The following is a 12,932-nucleotide window of genomic DNA, read 5'->3' as shown; positions in this document are numbered from 1 at the left end:
AGTTGTTATTAATGAATAGCTTAAACACTTGTGCTTGAGTGAAATAGTAGCCGTGAGACTGTGGTTTAAGTTACTTTCCTTGATATCTGTCTTATGCCTAACTTCATCTATTTGTTTAGGTTACATTTCATTCTTCTCTTTGGATAATTGCATACCTTGTGAAAGACAAGTGATGAGGGCATTTTACTCCATTCTCTTATGATGCAATCAGTAACCTTTGTTGCATACACCTTTGTATATAGTCATTGCATGTCATTGTCACTTGAGGACAAGTGAGCTGTTCTCTTTTTGCTTGAGGACAAGCAAAACTGTAAATTTGAGGGAGTTGTTAGTCGGTGAAAATGACTAACTTTTGTGTATAAAACTTGTATAAATTGTATCAAACTCTCCCAATTTACGGTTATTTTGTAGTGTTATAAGTATTTTCTGTTAAGTATAGGTAATAAATACTTAGTATTTTCATTTTGTGTGTTTAATAATCATTTTCTCTCAATTTCAGGTTAATTAGGCAAGCTTTGGAAAGTGCTATTTTTCACCTTCTCGCTATGCCAATCTGCTGGCTTAGCGAGCGTCCGCTAAGCGCAACACTCCTGGGCTAAGCGCCTAAGCGCGAGGAAGACTCTAGAAGAAGATGAGTTGTACAGGTTCGCTAAGCGCACCACTTCATCTCACTAAGCCCACTAAGTGAGAAAGGCACGCTAAGCAAGAAAGACGCACTAAGTGAGAAAGGCACATTAAGCCAAAAATCACTAACATGCGCTAAGCGGTCCATAAGTGCGCTAAGCGCACGAGCACGAACAAGGCCACCTATTTAAGCTTGAAATCAGATTTTAGAAAGGGAGTTTGGACTGGGATTCTAAGCTTTGCATGTCTTGGGTTTCTAGAGAGAGAAGGGTCCAAGTTCTAGAGAGTTTTGAGAAATTTTGCTGTGTGAAGATCTGTAGAGACCAAAGCTTGAAGCAGGAGCCGGTTTAAGAGATTGAGATGAGTCTGTGAGTGATTGTGAGATCCTAGAGGTGAAGGAGACATCCTCACCACTTGTATTTTTGCAATCTTTCTTCTTGTTCTTCTCTTTGTTGTTAAGAAGGCTTCCTGGTGTGGAAAGCTGAATCCTCTGTTGGATCTTCCCTGTAGGTACCTGATGTAAATATATTTCTATCTATTTATTGATGTTTTGTGTGTTCTCTGTGCTATCTGCTTTTCATTTTAGTATGCCTTTACCTTGATCACGTAGATGCATGCTTTGTTAGGGTCATTCAATAGTGGAAACTGGTCTGACTCTAAAGTCCTTGATAGTGCAGGGTTGAGTTGTCGTGCTTTCACGAGGAATCGGGGTGCGATAATTTAGTTGAGTATGTGTGTCTTAATGTGATCCTGGTTGAGTTTAGTCTTACAAGAGGAATCTATGGACGATGCTTGATCAGGATTAGGCTAAACTATCATGAGGAATCAGTGTTTAGTATATCAGGAGACACCATAAGAACACATGAGCATTGTTAGATAGAGAATATCTTTTTAGCATCAAGCACCTATTAGGAATACCAACGTGTTCTCTACTTGTTTTTACACATCATTTCTCCTCGCGTGATTTTCTTTCTTTTTTCACAAATAGTTTATACACTTATTCATATTCACACTTACCTTTACACACCAGACACCTATTTGCTGAAATAGCTTACCAAATAACACAAGTTCCCTGAGTGTTCAATACTCGGTTCTTACTGTTTTATACTACCTGTGCGATCCGGTGCACTTGCTGGAAGTCGAACAACTACTACAGATTTAATCCTATTGTGCCTCTATGTGGATGATTTGTTGATCACTAGGAGTAACATGTCAGAAATCAACAAAGTTAAGCAGCTGTTGATGAAGCAATTTGAAATGACTAACTTGGGCCAACTATCCTATTTTCTTGGCATTGAATTCAAGGAAACTGAAGCAGGTGTGGTGATGCATCAAAGTAAATAAGCAGCTGATTTGCTTGTGAAGTTTGATATGAGCAATTGCAATCCAGCTGCAACTCCAGCTGAAACAGGACTAATGATGAGCTTGAATGATGAAGGAGAACTAGCAGATGCTACTCTATACAGACAAATAGTTGGCTCACTCATGTATTTGTGTAATACAAGACTTGACATAGCTTATAGTGTTGGCATTATAAGCAGGTTTATGAAGGCACCTAAGATTTCTCACATGATGGCTGCAAAGAGGATCTTAAGGTATGTGAAGGGCACAACTGATTATGGAGTGTTGCTACCTTTTGGACAGAATGAATCAAATCAAAATCTGCTTGGCTATACTGATTCAGATTGGAGGAAGGACAAGGATGACAGGAAGAGCACTGCAGCCTATGTTTTCATGTATGGTGGAGCTCTAATCTCCTGGAGCTCGAAGAAAGAAGATCCCGTAGCATTATCTACTTGTGAAGCTGAGTATATAGCAGCTTCCCTTGGAGCATGTCAAGGTCTGTGGTTGAGGAAAATGCTGAAAGAAATGAAGATTCAAAAGAAGGAACCAATTTTCTTACTGATTGATAATAAGTCAGCAATCAGTCTTGCTAAGAACCCTATAGATCATGGGAACAACAAGCACATTGATACTAGGTATCATTTTATCAGGGACAAAGTTGAAAAAGGAAAAATCAAACTCATCTACTGCAAATAAGAAGATAATCTTGCTGATTTACTGACAAAACCATTGAAGAAAGCCAAGTTTGAAGAATTGAGAAGTAAACTGATGATAAAAGCTGATTGAGGATCATAATTAAAGGAGGGTGTTGTAATCCTAATCCATTTGTGGATAAATCAGTTAGTTTTCATTTGTTAGAAAGTTAATTATTTGGTTAGTAGTTTGTTGCTGAAAAAATAGAAAGTAATGTGTTGAGTTGTAATTTTTAGTTTTATCTTTTCAGCCTTTGACAATGATGTATAAATACAATTGATCATTCAATAAGTTGAATGAATTTATACATTTCAGAATAGAAACTCTCTCTCCTACCTTATACATTTCTCTCTTTTCCTGCAAGTGTGTGTCAAGGAACTCATATGTTCTTGACACTAACATGTTCCACACTTCAGTTGGTATAAATATGTTGACCATCTTGACTTGTTTAAACTTCAACCAATTAATTTTTTTTTATTCTCCAGACATCTGAAGGACTATTTATTTACTTAAACATTCACTTATATTTTATAACAGTGATAATATATTTTACTTTGTAAATTTTGTTGACCTTTGGATTAGCATCAACCATTTTGCATTAATTAGATATTCAACATCACAATAACAGTTTTATCAAAACATTTTTGCAAATGATATGTATCTTTTCTAGTATATTGTCAAATTATTATCCTTTTAGATGCTATATACATACCTTTGCAAGCCTTTACAATGTTGACTGTATCATATTATATTCATGACAAGAAGTTCAAAAATTGAGTGCATGATTGTTCAAATTTGACTGTGCCAAGTTGTCTATAATCACTATTATTTAGACTGAAGTGATATAATAATATAATCTTTGAATAGTATACGTATTTTAGAAACAAGACCCAGTGTTTTTTTTTTGTATATTTTACTTCTTAGTTGATGGACCCAGCTGGCTAAAATAGCCCATTAAACACTTACAAAAGGGTTATATTTCTTTTTATATTTCCTTTTTTCCACTTGGTTCATGTATTGGATTTGACTTTTGGGGCACTCGAATCGATTCAAACTTCGTAGTCTAACACACAGGTAATGTGATTCCTTTTTATTTTTAACTTTTTCTTACTATCAATCATTATGTAGCCTTATTTGTCATACATTTTTTGATTATTATTGTTGGTCCTTATCCTTTTTTCAGCTACCAAAAGAACCTGCAAGATCAAAAGAAAAACAGAAAACACAACAAAGCAACAAGAAAGAGTCTACACCATGAGTTTACGTGGTTCGACAATGTGCCTACATCCACGGGAAATGCAGCTCATCATCATCACATTGATCATGAAACATTACAAGTTTAATACAAGCAGCAACTAGCTTTGATCTCTCTTGGTTTCCCTTTTTCAAAACCTCTCTCAATCTCCTAGCTCTCTTTCTCTATTGAACTCTCTATTTTTTTGCAACAGCTTTGATTTTTCAGCCTCTCTGTTTTTCAGCCTCTCTCAAAGCCACTCATTTTGCATTACATGATCAAGAGTATATATACACTCTAGCTATGCTTTTGGTGCCAAAACCAATTCAGTTATCATAACTGAATTTAGTTATGACAACACCTCTTAGAGCCTTCTCACTTGTGCCTTTTTTGATTTTGAGTCACACACCACAAATCTCCACCTTGACTCTAAATCAGCAAGTGTCTATCTTGTGATTCAGGGCTACACTTCTACCAATTTGCTTTAGGCATCTTCAAAATTTATCAAGTCCAGGCAGTGCTTGAACTTGACACTAGAGAGGGACTTTGTGAACATATCAGCCAAGTTTTCTTCTGTTGAAACCTTCTCCACCGTCACCTTCTCAGATTCAATCACATCTCTGATGAAGTGTAGTTTCACATCTATGTGCTTTGTCCTCTCATGGTACATTTGGTGATTTGCTAAGTGAATGACACTTTGACTGTCACAATGATTTGTGACATAGGATTGTGCTATTCCAAGCTCATTTACCATACCTTTGAGCCAGATTGCTTCCTTCATCCTTCAGCTAGGGCCATGTATTCTGCTTCAGTTATTGAAAGTGCAACAACTGATTGTTGATTTGCTTTCCAACTGATTGGTGTACCAAACAAAGTAAACACATATCCTGTTAAGGATTTCCTTGTATCTACATTTCCTACAAAATCTGCATCTACATAGCCTGTGATTGCTGCCTCATGTGCTATCTTCTTGTACCTTAATCTAGCTTTCAAAGATCCATTTAGATACCTTAGTGTCCACTTCACAGCTTCCCAGTGTGCACTGCCAGGATCTCCCATGAATCTGCTTATAATACTTACAGCATGAGCCAAGTCAGGTCTGCTGCAAACCATTCCATACATTATGCTTCCAACACCACTGGCATAGGGTGTTTGATCCATTTTAGACCTTTCTTCAGCTGTTTCTGGTGCTTGAATAACAAATAGCTTTGTATGATGGCCAAGTGGTGTGCTAACAGGTTTGCTTTGATGCATCCTAAACCTTTCCACCACTTTCTTGAGGTAATTGCTTTGGGACAGGAATAGTTCACCCTTTACTCTATCCCTATGAATATCAATCCCGAGTATCCTTCTAGCTGACCCTAGATCTTTCATCTCAAATTCTGTGTTCACGCTTTCTTTGAGTTTCCTAATCTCTTCCTTATTAGCACTCGCTATGAGGATGTCATCCACATACAAGAGAAGGTAAAGAACACACACATTCCCATTTTTCAGGATATATACACAGCTATCATATCTGTTTCTAATGAAGCCATATCTAATCAAGAACTCATCAAATTTAAGGTACCACATTCGAGGGCTTTGCTTTAGTCCATACAAGGATTTTTTCAGCAAGCACACCTTGTTCTCCCCTTCTTGAAAACCTTCAGGCTGGTTCATGTAAATGGTTTCCTTCAGATTTCCATGTAGAAAAGCTGTTTTAACATCCAGTTGTTCAAGTTCCAAATCATACTGATTTACCAGACCAAGTATGATTCTAATTGAACAATGCTTCACAACTGGTGAAAAAATCTCATTGTAATCAATTCCTTCAACCTGTGTAAAGTCTTTTGCTACCAATCTTGCCTTGAATCTAGGCCTTTCTACTCCTAGAATGCCTTCTTTCTTCTTGAAAATCCACTTACATCCAACAACCTTCTGCTTCTTGGGTTGATCCACAAGTATCCAGGTCTTGTTCTTTCTTAAGGATTCCATTTCTTCATTCATTGCCTGAAGCCACAGCTGGTTGTCTTCACTTTCAATTACTTCCCTCCAGGTCTTTGGTTCTGAATTTTGAATCTCCTCATCAACACTCAAGGCATAGCATATAATATCAACATGACCATACCTCTTTGGAGGCTTTATCACCCTTTTTTCTCTATCTCTAGCCAATTGATAATTGGACAAGTCATGCTTAGTAACCAGCTCTTCATTATCTCCAGCTTCTCAGAATGCTCCACCTCAAAATTGGTATTCTCACTACTTAAGTTGTTATCCTTCTGCTCCTTACTTAGCATTGCCATTCTGCTCTCATCAAAGGTTACATCCCTGCTGATGATGCATCTTGTCTCACCAGGTTCCAATTTCCATAGCTTGTACCCTTTAACTCCTTCAGGATAGCCAATGAGCACACACTTTACAGCCCTTGCATCCAACTTTCCTTGTTTAACATGAGCAAAGGCCAGTGATCCAAACACTTTTAATCCTGAATAATCAGGTGGTTCACCACTCCAAGCTTCCATTGGTGTCTTGAAACCTAAGGCTGATGAAGGGCATCTATTAATCAAATATGCTGTTGTGTTTGCAGCTTCTCCCTAAAAGGTCTTTGGCAGTCCTACACTTAGTAGCATGCACCTCACTCTTTCCAAAATGGTCCTATTCATCCTTTCTACTAAACCATTCTGTTGTGGTGTGTGAGGGACTGTTTTGTGCCTTTTGATGCCTATTTTCCTATAAAACTCATTGAACTGCTCTGAAACAAACTCTAGGCCATTGTCAGTCCTTAAAATTTTTAATTTTGTACCAAGTTGATTTCCAATAAGAGTATGCCATTCTTTGAATTTTTGAAAAGATTCTGACTTATTTTTCAAAACATACAACCATACTCTTCTTGAGAAATCATCTATGATGGTGAGAAAGTATGAGCTTCCACCATGAGTTTTCACTCTAGATGGTCCCCATAAATTAGAATGCACATACTCAAAAGGCCTAGATGAAATATGAATACCCATGCCAAAGCTTATTCTATGTGATTTACCAAGCACACAATGATCACAAAATTCAAGTTTATCTAGTTTATCACCACCTAACAGATTTTGTTTCTCAAGTTCATGCAATCCTCTTTCACTAACATGACCTAATCTCAAATGCCAAAGTTTTGTTTTATCAATCAATGTATTACTAGCTACCGATGCATGCCCAATAATCGTGGAACCTTCAAGAATAAACAAGCCATTACTTTTATTCTTGTTACCCTTAGCTATGATTAAAGATCCATTTGAAATCTTAAGAACACAATTTAAAATTCTAGTTGAATATCCTAGATCATCAAACATGTTTATGGAAATAAGATTTCATTTGAGTTCTGGAATGTACCTTACATTTTTCAGTAGATACTCTTTGTTATCAAACATCTTTAGTCTCACAGTTCCAATGCCTTGTACCTTGCAGGGGTAGTTGTCTCCTAGCAGTACAGCTCCTGCTGGTTTCAGTTCCAGGGTCTCAAAATAGTCCTTTCTCGAGCTGCTGTGATATGAGCATCCATAATCCATAATCCATTCTGTTTGTGTTTTGGTATTAGAAGCTACTAAAACACTTGCACTGTCATAACCTTCAGAGGCTTCAACTACGTCAGCTGAGTCCAAAGATCCTTTCTTGATCTTGTCTGGGCAGTCTTTCTTGAAATGACTAGTTTTGTGACAATTAAAGCATTTGAACTTTGTTTTCTGGCCATTCTTTGAATCCCTTGACCTTGATTTGGACTTCTTTCCTATTGTTCCCTTCTTTTCATTCCTTCCCCTTGAAATATTCAGGCTTTCACCATTATCCTCAGATTTGGAGTCTTGTTGTTTTTGCATCTCCTTGGTCCTTATTGAGGTCTAGACTTCTTCTAGGGTAATGTCTTGATCTTTGCCATAAAGAATTGCATCCTTGAAATGTTCAAAGGATTTTGGTAAGGAATTCAGAAGCAAGAGAGCTTTATCCTCCTCTTCAAGCTTTACTTCAATATTTTCCAAATCATCAAGAATCTTGTTGAAATTAGCCAATTGTTCAGTGGCTATTCTTGACTCTGTCATCTTGAAGGTGTACAGTTGTTGCTTCAAGCATGGCCGATTTGCAAGGGACTTTGTCATATACAATGAATCCAATTTCAACCACATTGAGGTTGCTGCCTTTTCTCTTGCAACTTCTCTTAAAGCTTTATCTCCAAGGCATAGAATGATTGCACTTCTGGCTCTATCAATCATCTCTGATTTCTCCTTTGAGCTTAGAGATTCAAACATCTTTTCTTCTCCTTTAAGAGCTTTTGGACAACCATGTTGAATCAAGATTGCTTCCATCTTGATTCTCCATAACCCGAAGTCATTTTCCCCTGAAAACTTCTCAATATCGTACTTTGTTGTTCCCATCTTTCTTGAACTTGATCTTGTCCCCACAGTCGGCGCCACTTGTTGGTCCTTATCCTTTGTTTAGTTACCAAAAGAACCTGCAAGATCAAAAGAAAAATAGAAAACACAACAAAGCAACAAGCAAGAGTCCACACCATGAGTTTACGTGGTTCGGCAATGTGCCTACATCCACGGGAAATGCAGCTCATCATCATCACATTGATCATGAAACATTACAAGTTTAATACAAGCAGCAACTAGCTTTGATCTCTCTTGGTTTCCCTTTTTCAAAACCTCTCTCAATCTCCAAGCTTTCTTTCTCTATTGAACTCTCTATTTTTCTGCAACAGCTTTGATTTTTCAGCCTCTCAAAGCCACTCATTTTGCATTACATGATCAAGAGTATATATACACTCTAGCTATGCTTTTGGTGCCAAAACCAATTTAGTTATCATAACTGAATTTAGTTATGACATCACATATTAGAGCCTTCTCACTTGTGCCATTTGTGATTTTGAGTCACACACTACAATTATGTATATAATTATTCTCTAATATTCCTTTTTGACAGTCATTACAAAAAAATGAACCACCCAAATATTGTGAAGCTGGAAGAAGTTATTCGAGAAAGTGATATCTTGTACTTTGTTTTTGTGTACATGGTGAGTGACTAAACTTCTTGGTAGAGAAAGGCTAGGTTGGTGGATGCAAGATCTAATTTACTAATTTTAATGTCAATTTTTGGGTGATGTAGGAATGCAACCTATACCAACTCATGAAAGACAGGGAAAAATTGTTTTCTAAAGCTGAAGTTAGAAATTGGTGTTTTCAAGTTTTTCAAGGTCTTGGTTACATGCACCAGTGTGGATACTTCCATCGTGACTTGAAGCTTGGTACTTATTTTTTATTTCATCCACAATCTAGTAGATTATGGTTTTGGATGAACTAGGAGTGTTCATTTTATATTACATAGCATGTCATATATATTTTCTTAACATATTGTGCTCTTATTACTAGTTCTCTAGTTTTATCTGGCTAACGTGGTTATATGCATTTTGTTGTTTTGGCTCTTATTACATATGTGTTTTTATTTATTTATTTTTAGTATTAATTATCATTATCTTAAGTCCTTCAATTCATGTCAACAATTGATTTTATTTTCTTTATTTAGAAAATGAAGGGTACATTTGGACTATATTTGAATTTTTTTACTAGTTTGTACTATTTTTGATAAAATTAACTGAAATGATAATTAAAAAGAGAAATGATACTTATAAAATAAAATGTACAATAAATTATTTATTATTTCTGATAAAAAATAAATTTTAAAAAATTAATAATTATAAAAATAAAAATAAATCTATTAAGTATAATATTTCTAAGAAAATTTATGTTATATACTGATAATATAAAATGATTTGATATTATTATTCACTCACAAATTATTTTAATATCATGGCCATGCAAATAATGAAGTTCATATAGTGTACACGGACCCTTTTAGTCTTATTCTTTTCTTTTTCCTACAAATGTTGTAGAATTGTACTTGCAATACCATTTTTAATCTTTTTTTTTATGTGCATATAAATTACAATCATGGTTGGAGTCTGGAGCCATTTGTCCTTTTTATTAAGCACATCATTATGGATCTATATGCCTTTACCAATTTTCCTTGCAAAATAATTTGCATCAGTTCTCTTAGACGCATGTTGTCTAACACATGACAACAACTTTATCTAACGGCAGTAAATTAATTGCATAAAGTTCAGTTAAACATGGCCAAGTAAATATACACAATTTAATAGTATGTTAGGAGAATAACCTGATATATTTATGTTAATTTTCCATCAACAAAGTATAGCTACAACCTTTATATATATATATATATATATATATATAGTGATAGAACAGAGAGAATATACAAAACTACAACCATATACTAGTATATATATACTACCATCTGCATGAGGATGCAGCGACAAGTAAATGCTGCCCCTTTTCCTTTCATATTATCAATAGAAACTTATTAAGTTTTAATTGCCTTGATCGTGCCTTCATAAAGGCTTATATTATGCCTAAAAAAGATAATTTGCTATGAAAATAATCAATAGTACGTATTATTAAAATTTTCCAATATTCTTAAACTAATGATGCTACCAATTTTTTAACTTATCTCAGTAATTTTGTTAATTTTATCAACAAATTTTTATTTGGTAGAAGTATATTAAATAAGTGCTGAATGAAATTCTTTATTTAAATGCATCCTTAGTTTCTTTTCATAGAATAAAAAAAAATGCATCCTTAGTTTATGATTTTTAAGGATCCTTCAACTAGATTGACGTTTATAATTTTAGATGAATGACTGTATACTGTAGAAGCCTGAAGGCCAATGGAGGAAGACAATTTTTTAATATTTTTTTTAACAAAAAAAAATATAAGTCAGTTTTTCATTTTCTAAGTCAGTTTTTCAAGAACTGTCGTAAAAATTTTTGATTTTCTACGACGTTAGCTACAAAGACGGTTTCAAACCGTTGTTAAAAGTGTCTTAGAACCGATGTAAAATCATCTTTTTGTAATAGTGTATGCATCTGTATGTTATTTACCTTTAGACTTTCACCTTAACAACCTGGTCCATCTCATGCATCAATAATGGAATCATTGCGTCTTTGTTACTACAAAAAATGTAACTAGACTCCAATGACTACCACATCAGTACACTCAATGACATAGGTCAATATAGATAATCAATATGAAAATTACATATAATGTGATTTGAGTCATGTCTATTTCTAATTGGTCCAAACTTTATTCTTTATAGAGATCAATCCAAACACAACATAAATGTTGCAAATAAAACAAGCTTATAATGAAATGATTAACTTCAACTTTATTTTTGTAGAAAATCCAAACAATAAAATATTTGTAAACCATAAGATATAGAACATAAGACTCCCACTCAACTAAGGTACTATCAGGAATTACACCCATATGAGCATTGTGCTCATGAAAAACTTTAAGTGTCATACCTCTAGTAAGTGGATCAGCTAGCATGAAATGAGTCCTTATATGTTCTATACAAATCTATATTTTCTGGATTCTTTATTTAAAAACCAAATACTTTATGTCAACAAACTTTTACTTAGTTGAATCCTTAAGAAGATCGCTAAGATATTGTCCCAATAAACACCCAATGGCTACTTAATGTTGGCGACAACAGGCAAGCCAGTTATAATAATATAGCAATCATAAATTCTAGTATGATATTTCATAGCAAAATATTAACTCCACCAACATGGTTAAATGTGGATCTTTATGTGAAGTGATTGCTATTAAGACATTCTGAAAAGATCATAGTCAGAATACCCAATGATCTCTAAACTTCTAGACTTTTGATATGAAAACATGTAGTTTCTTGTTCTCTTCAATTAACGCATAGTGCACTTTACTACTTTCTAGTGTTGCATACCAAAATTACTCATATATCACCTTAGGAATCCCACAAAAAAATTATTTTAGGACAATAAAAAAAATAAACTTAAGCATACATGATAAATTGTAATATAACTGCTTTGCAACAATAAGCTGTATGATGACAGTAGGATGTCATCAACATACAATACCAAAATAATAAATTTAGTCCCACTAAACTTTTAGCACACATAATCATCAACCAAATTTACCTCAACACCATAAGAGACAATCTTGATGAATTTTGTAATACCATAGACGAGAGACTTGTTTAAAAGCATAAATGAATTTCTTTAGTTTGCATACCATAGACTTCAGATAATCTTAAACAAGGTTTTTTGGTTGTACCGTATAAATTGTTTCATCAATGTTTCCATTTAGAAATGTAATTTTTACATTCATCTATGCAAAACAATTATCAAAATGATCTACAGTGTCATTGTAGTTCGAAGAAAGTCTCTCTAAGAAATAAGAGAGAAAGTCTTTTTGTGATCCATGTCTTCCTTATAAAACTTTAGGTGACAAAACAATCTTTATATATCTCAAAATGACACATTGAATCCCTTTCAACTATAGATATTTATCTACAACTTATGGGTTTCACACTTTCAAGCAATTTGATGATATCCCAAATGTCATGTTCAACCATCGGTTTTATTACATCATTTATGGCATCAATCCACTCAAGAGCTAGAACACAACATGACTTGACTAAGGTTAATTAGACCTTCTCAGTCAATCTAATGTCATATTCATGTTCTTAAAGAAAATTGACATAATCATATATCAAATTACATTTTTCCTTTCTCTAGTGGATCTTCTTAATGACACTTTTTGAGGTTATTGAGTTTGAACTTTAGGTGGTGCTTGAGAGGGAATCTTAGTGTTGTCTTGTATTTTAATAATGTTAGGAGTAACATTATTATTTAATTACCATATCTGTTTCTTGAACAATGGTAAGTACAAAGGCTTATCTATTGCCAATAACAAATTATTCTTTAAAGACAACACCTTGTGTTTCCTTCCCCCCAAACTCAATTTCCTCAAGGAGTCTTGCATGTGTCAAACATGAACTTAAAGTGGGATTGTAAAACTTATACATGCGAGAGCTTTAAATGTAACAAAAACAAAATTATAACTAATTATCTTTAAGTCTAACTTACCTTCATGCAACCTATAAGACATTGCTTCGACTGAACATC

The 12,932-nt window shown here is 34.5% G+C and overlaps 1 protein-coding gene across 1 annotated transcript; it reads left to right on the top strand.

Annotated features, from left to right (window-relative positions):
• Positions 1-1,833: 1,833 nt before the first annotated feature.
• Positions 1,834-2,664, top strand: LOC121173436 (secreted RxLR effector protein 161-like). The gene is made up of 2 exons (XM_041009032.1): positions 1,834-1,942; positions 2,015-2,664. The coding sequence occupies exons 1-2, from the start codon at positions 1,834-1,836 to the stop codon at positions 2,662-2,664; spliced, it is 759 nt and encodes a 252-aa protein (XP_040864966.1).
• Positions 2,665-12,932: the final 10,268 nt, after the last annotated feature.

The sequence above is a fragment of the Glycine max genome, chromosome 14 (genome assembly GCF_000004515.6).
Source record: "Glycine max cultivar Williams 82 chromosome 14, Glycine_max_v4.0, whole genome shotgun sequence".
NCBI classification, from domain to species: Eukaryota; Viridiplantae; Streptophyta; class Magnoliopsida; order Fabales; family Fabaceae; genus Glycine; species Glycine max.
The sequence above is the reverse complement of the archived record's forward strand: the minus strand, read 5'-3'. Positions and strand labels throughout refer to the sequence as shown.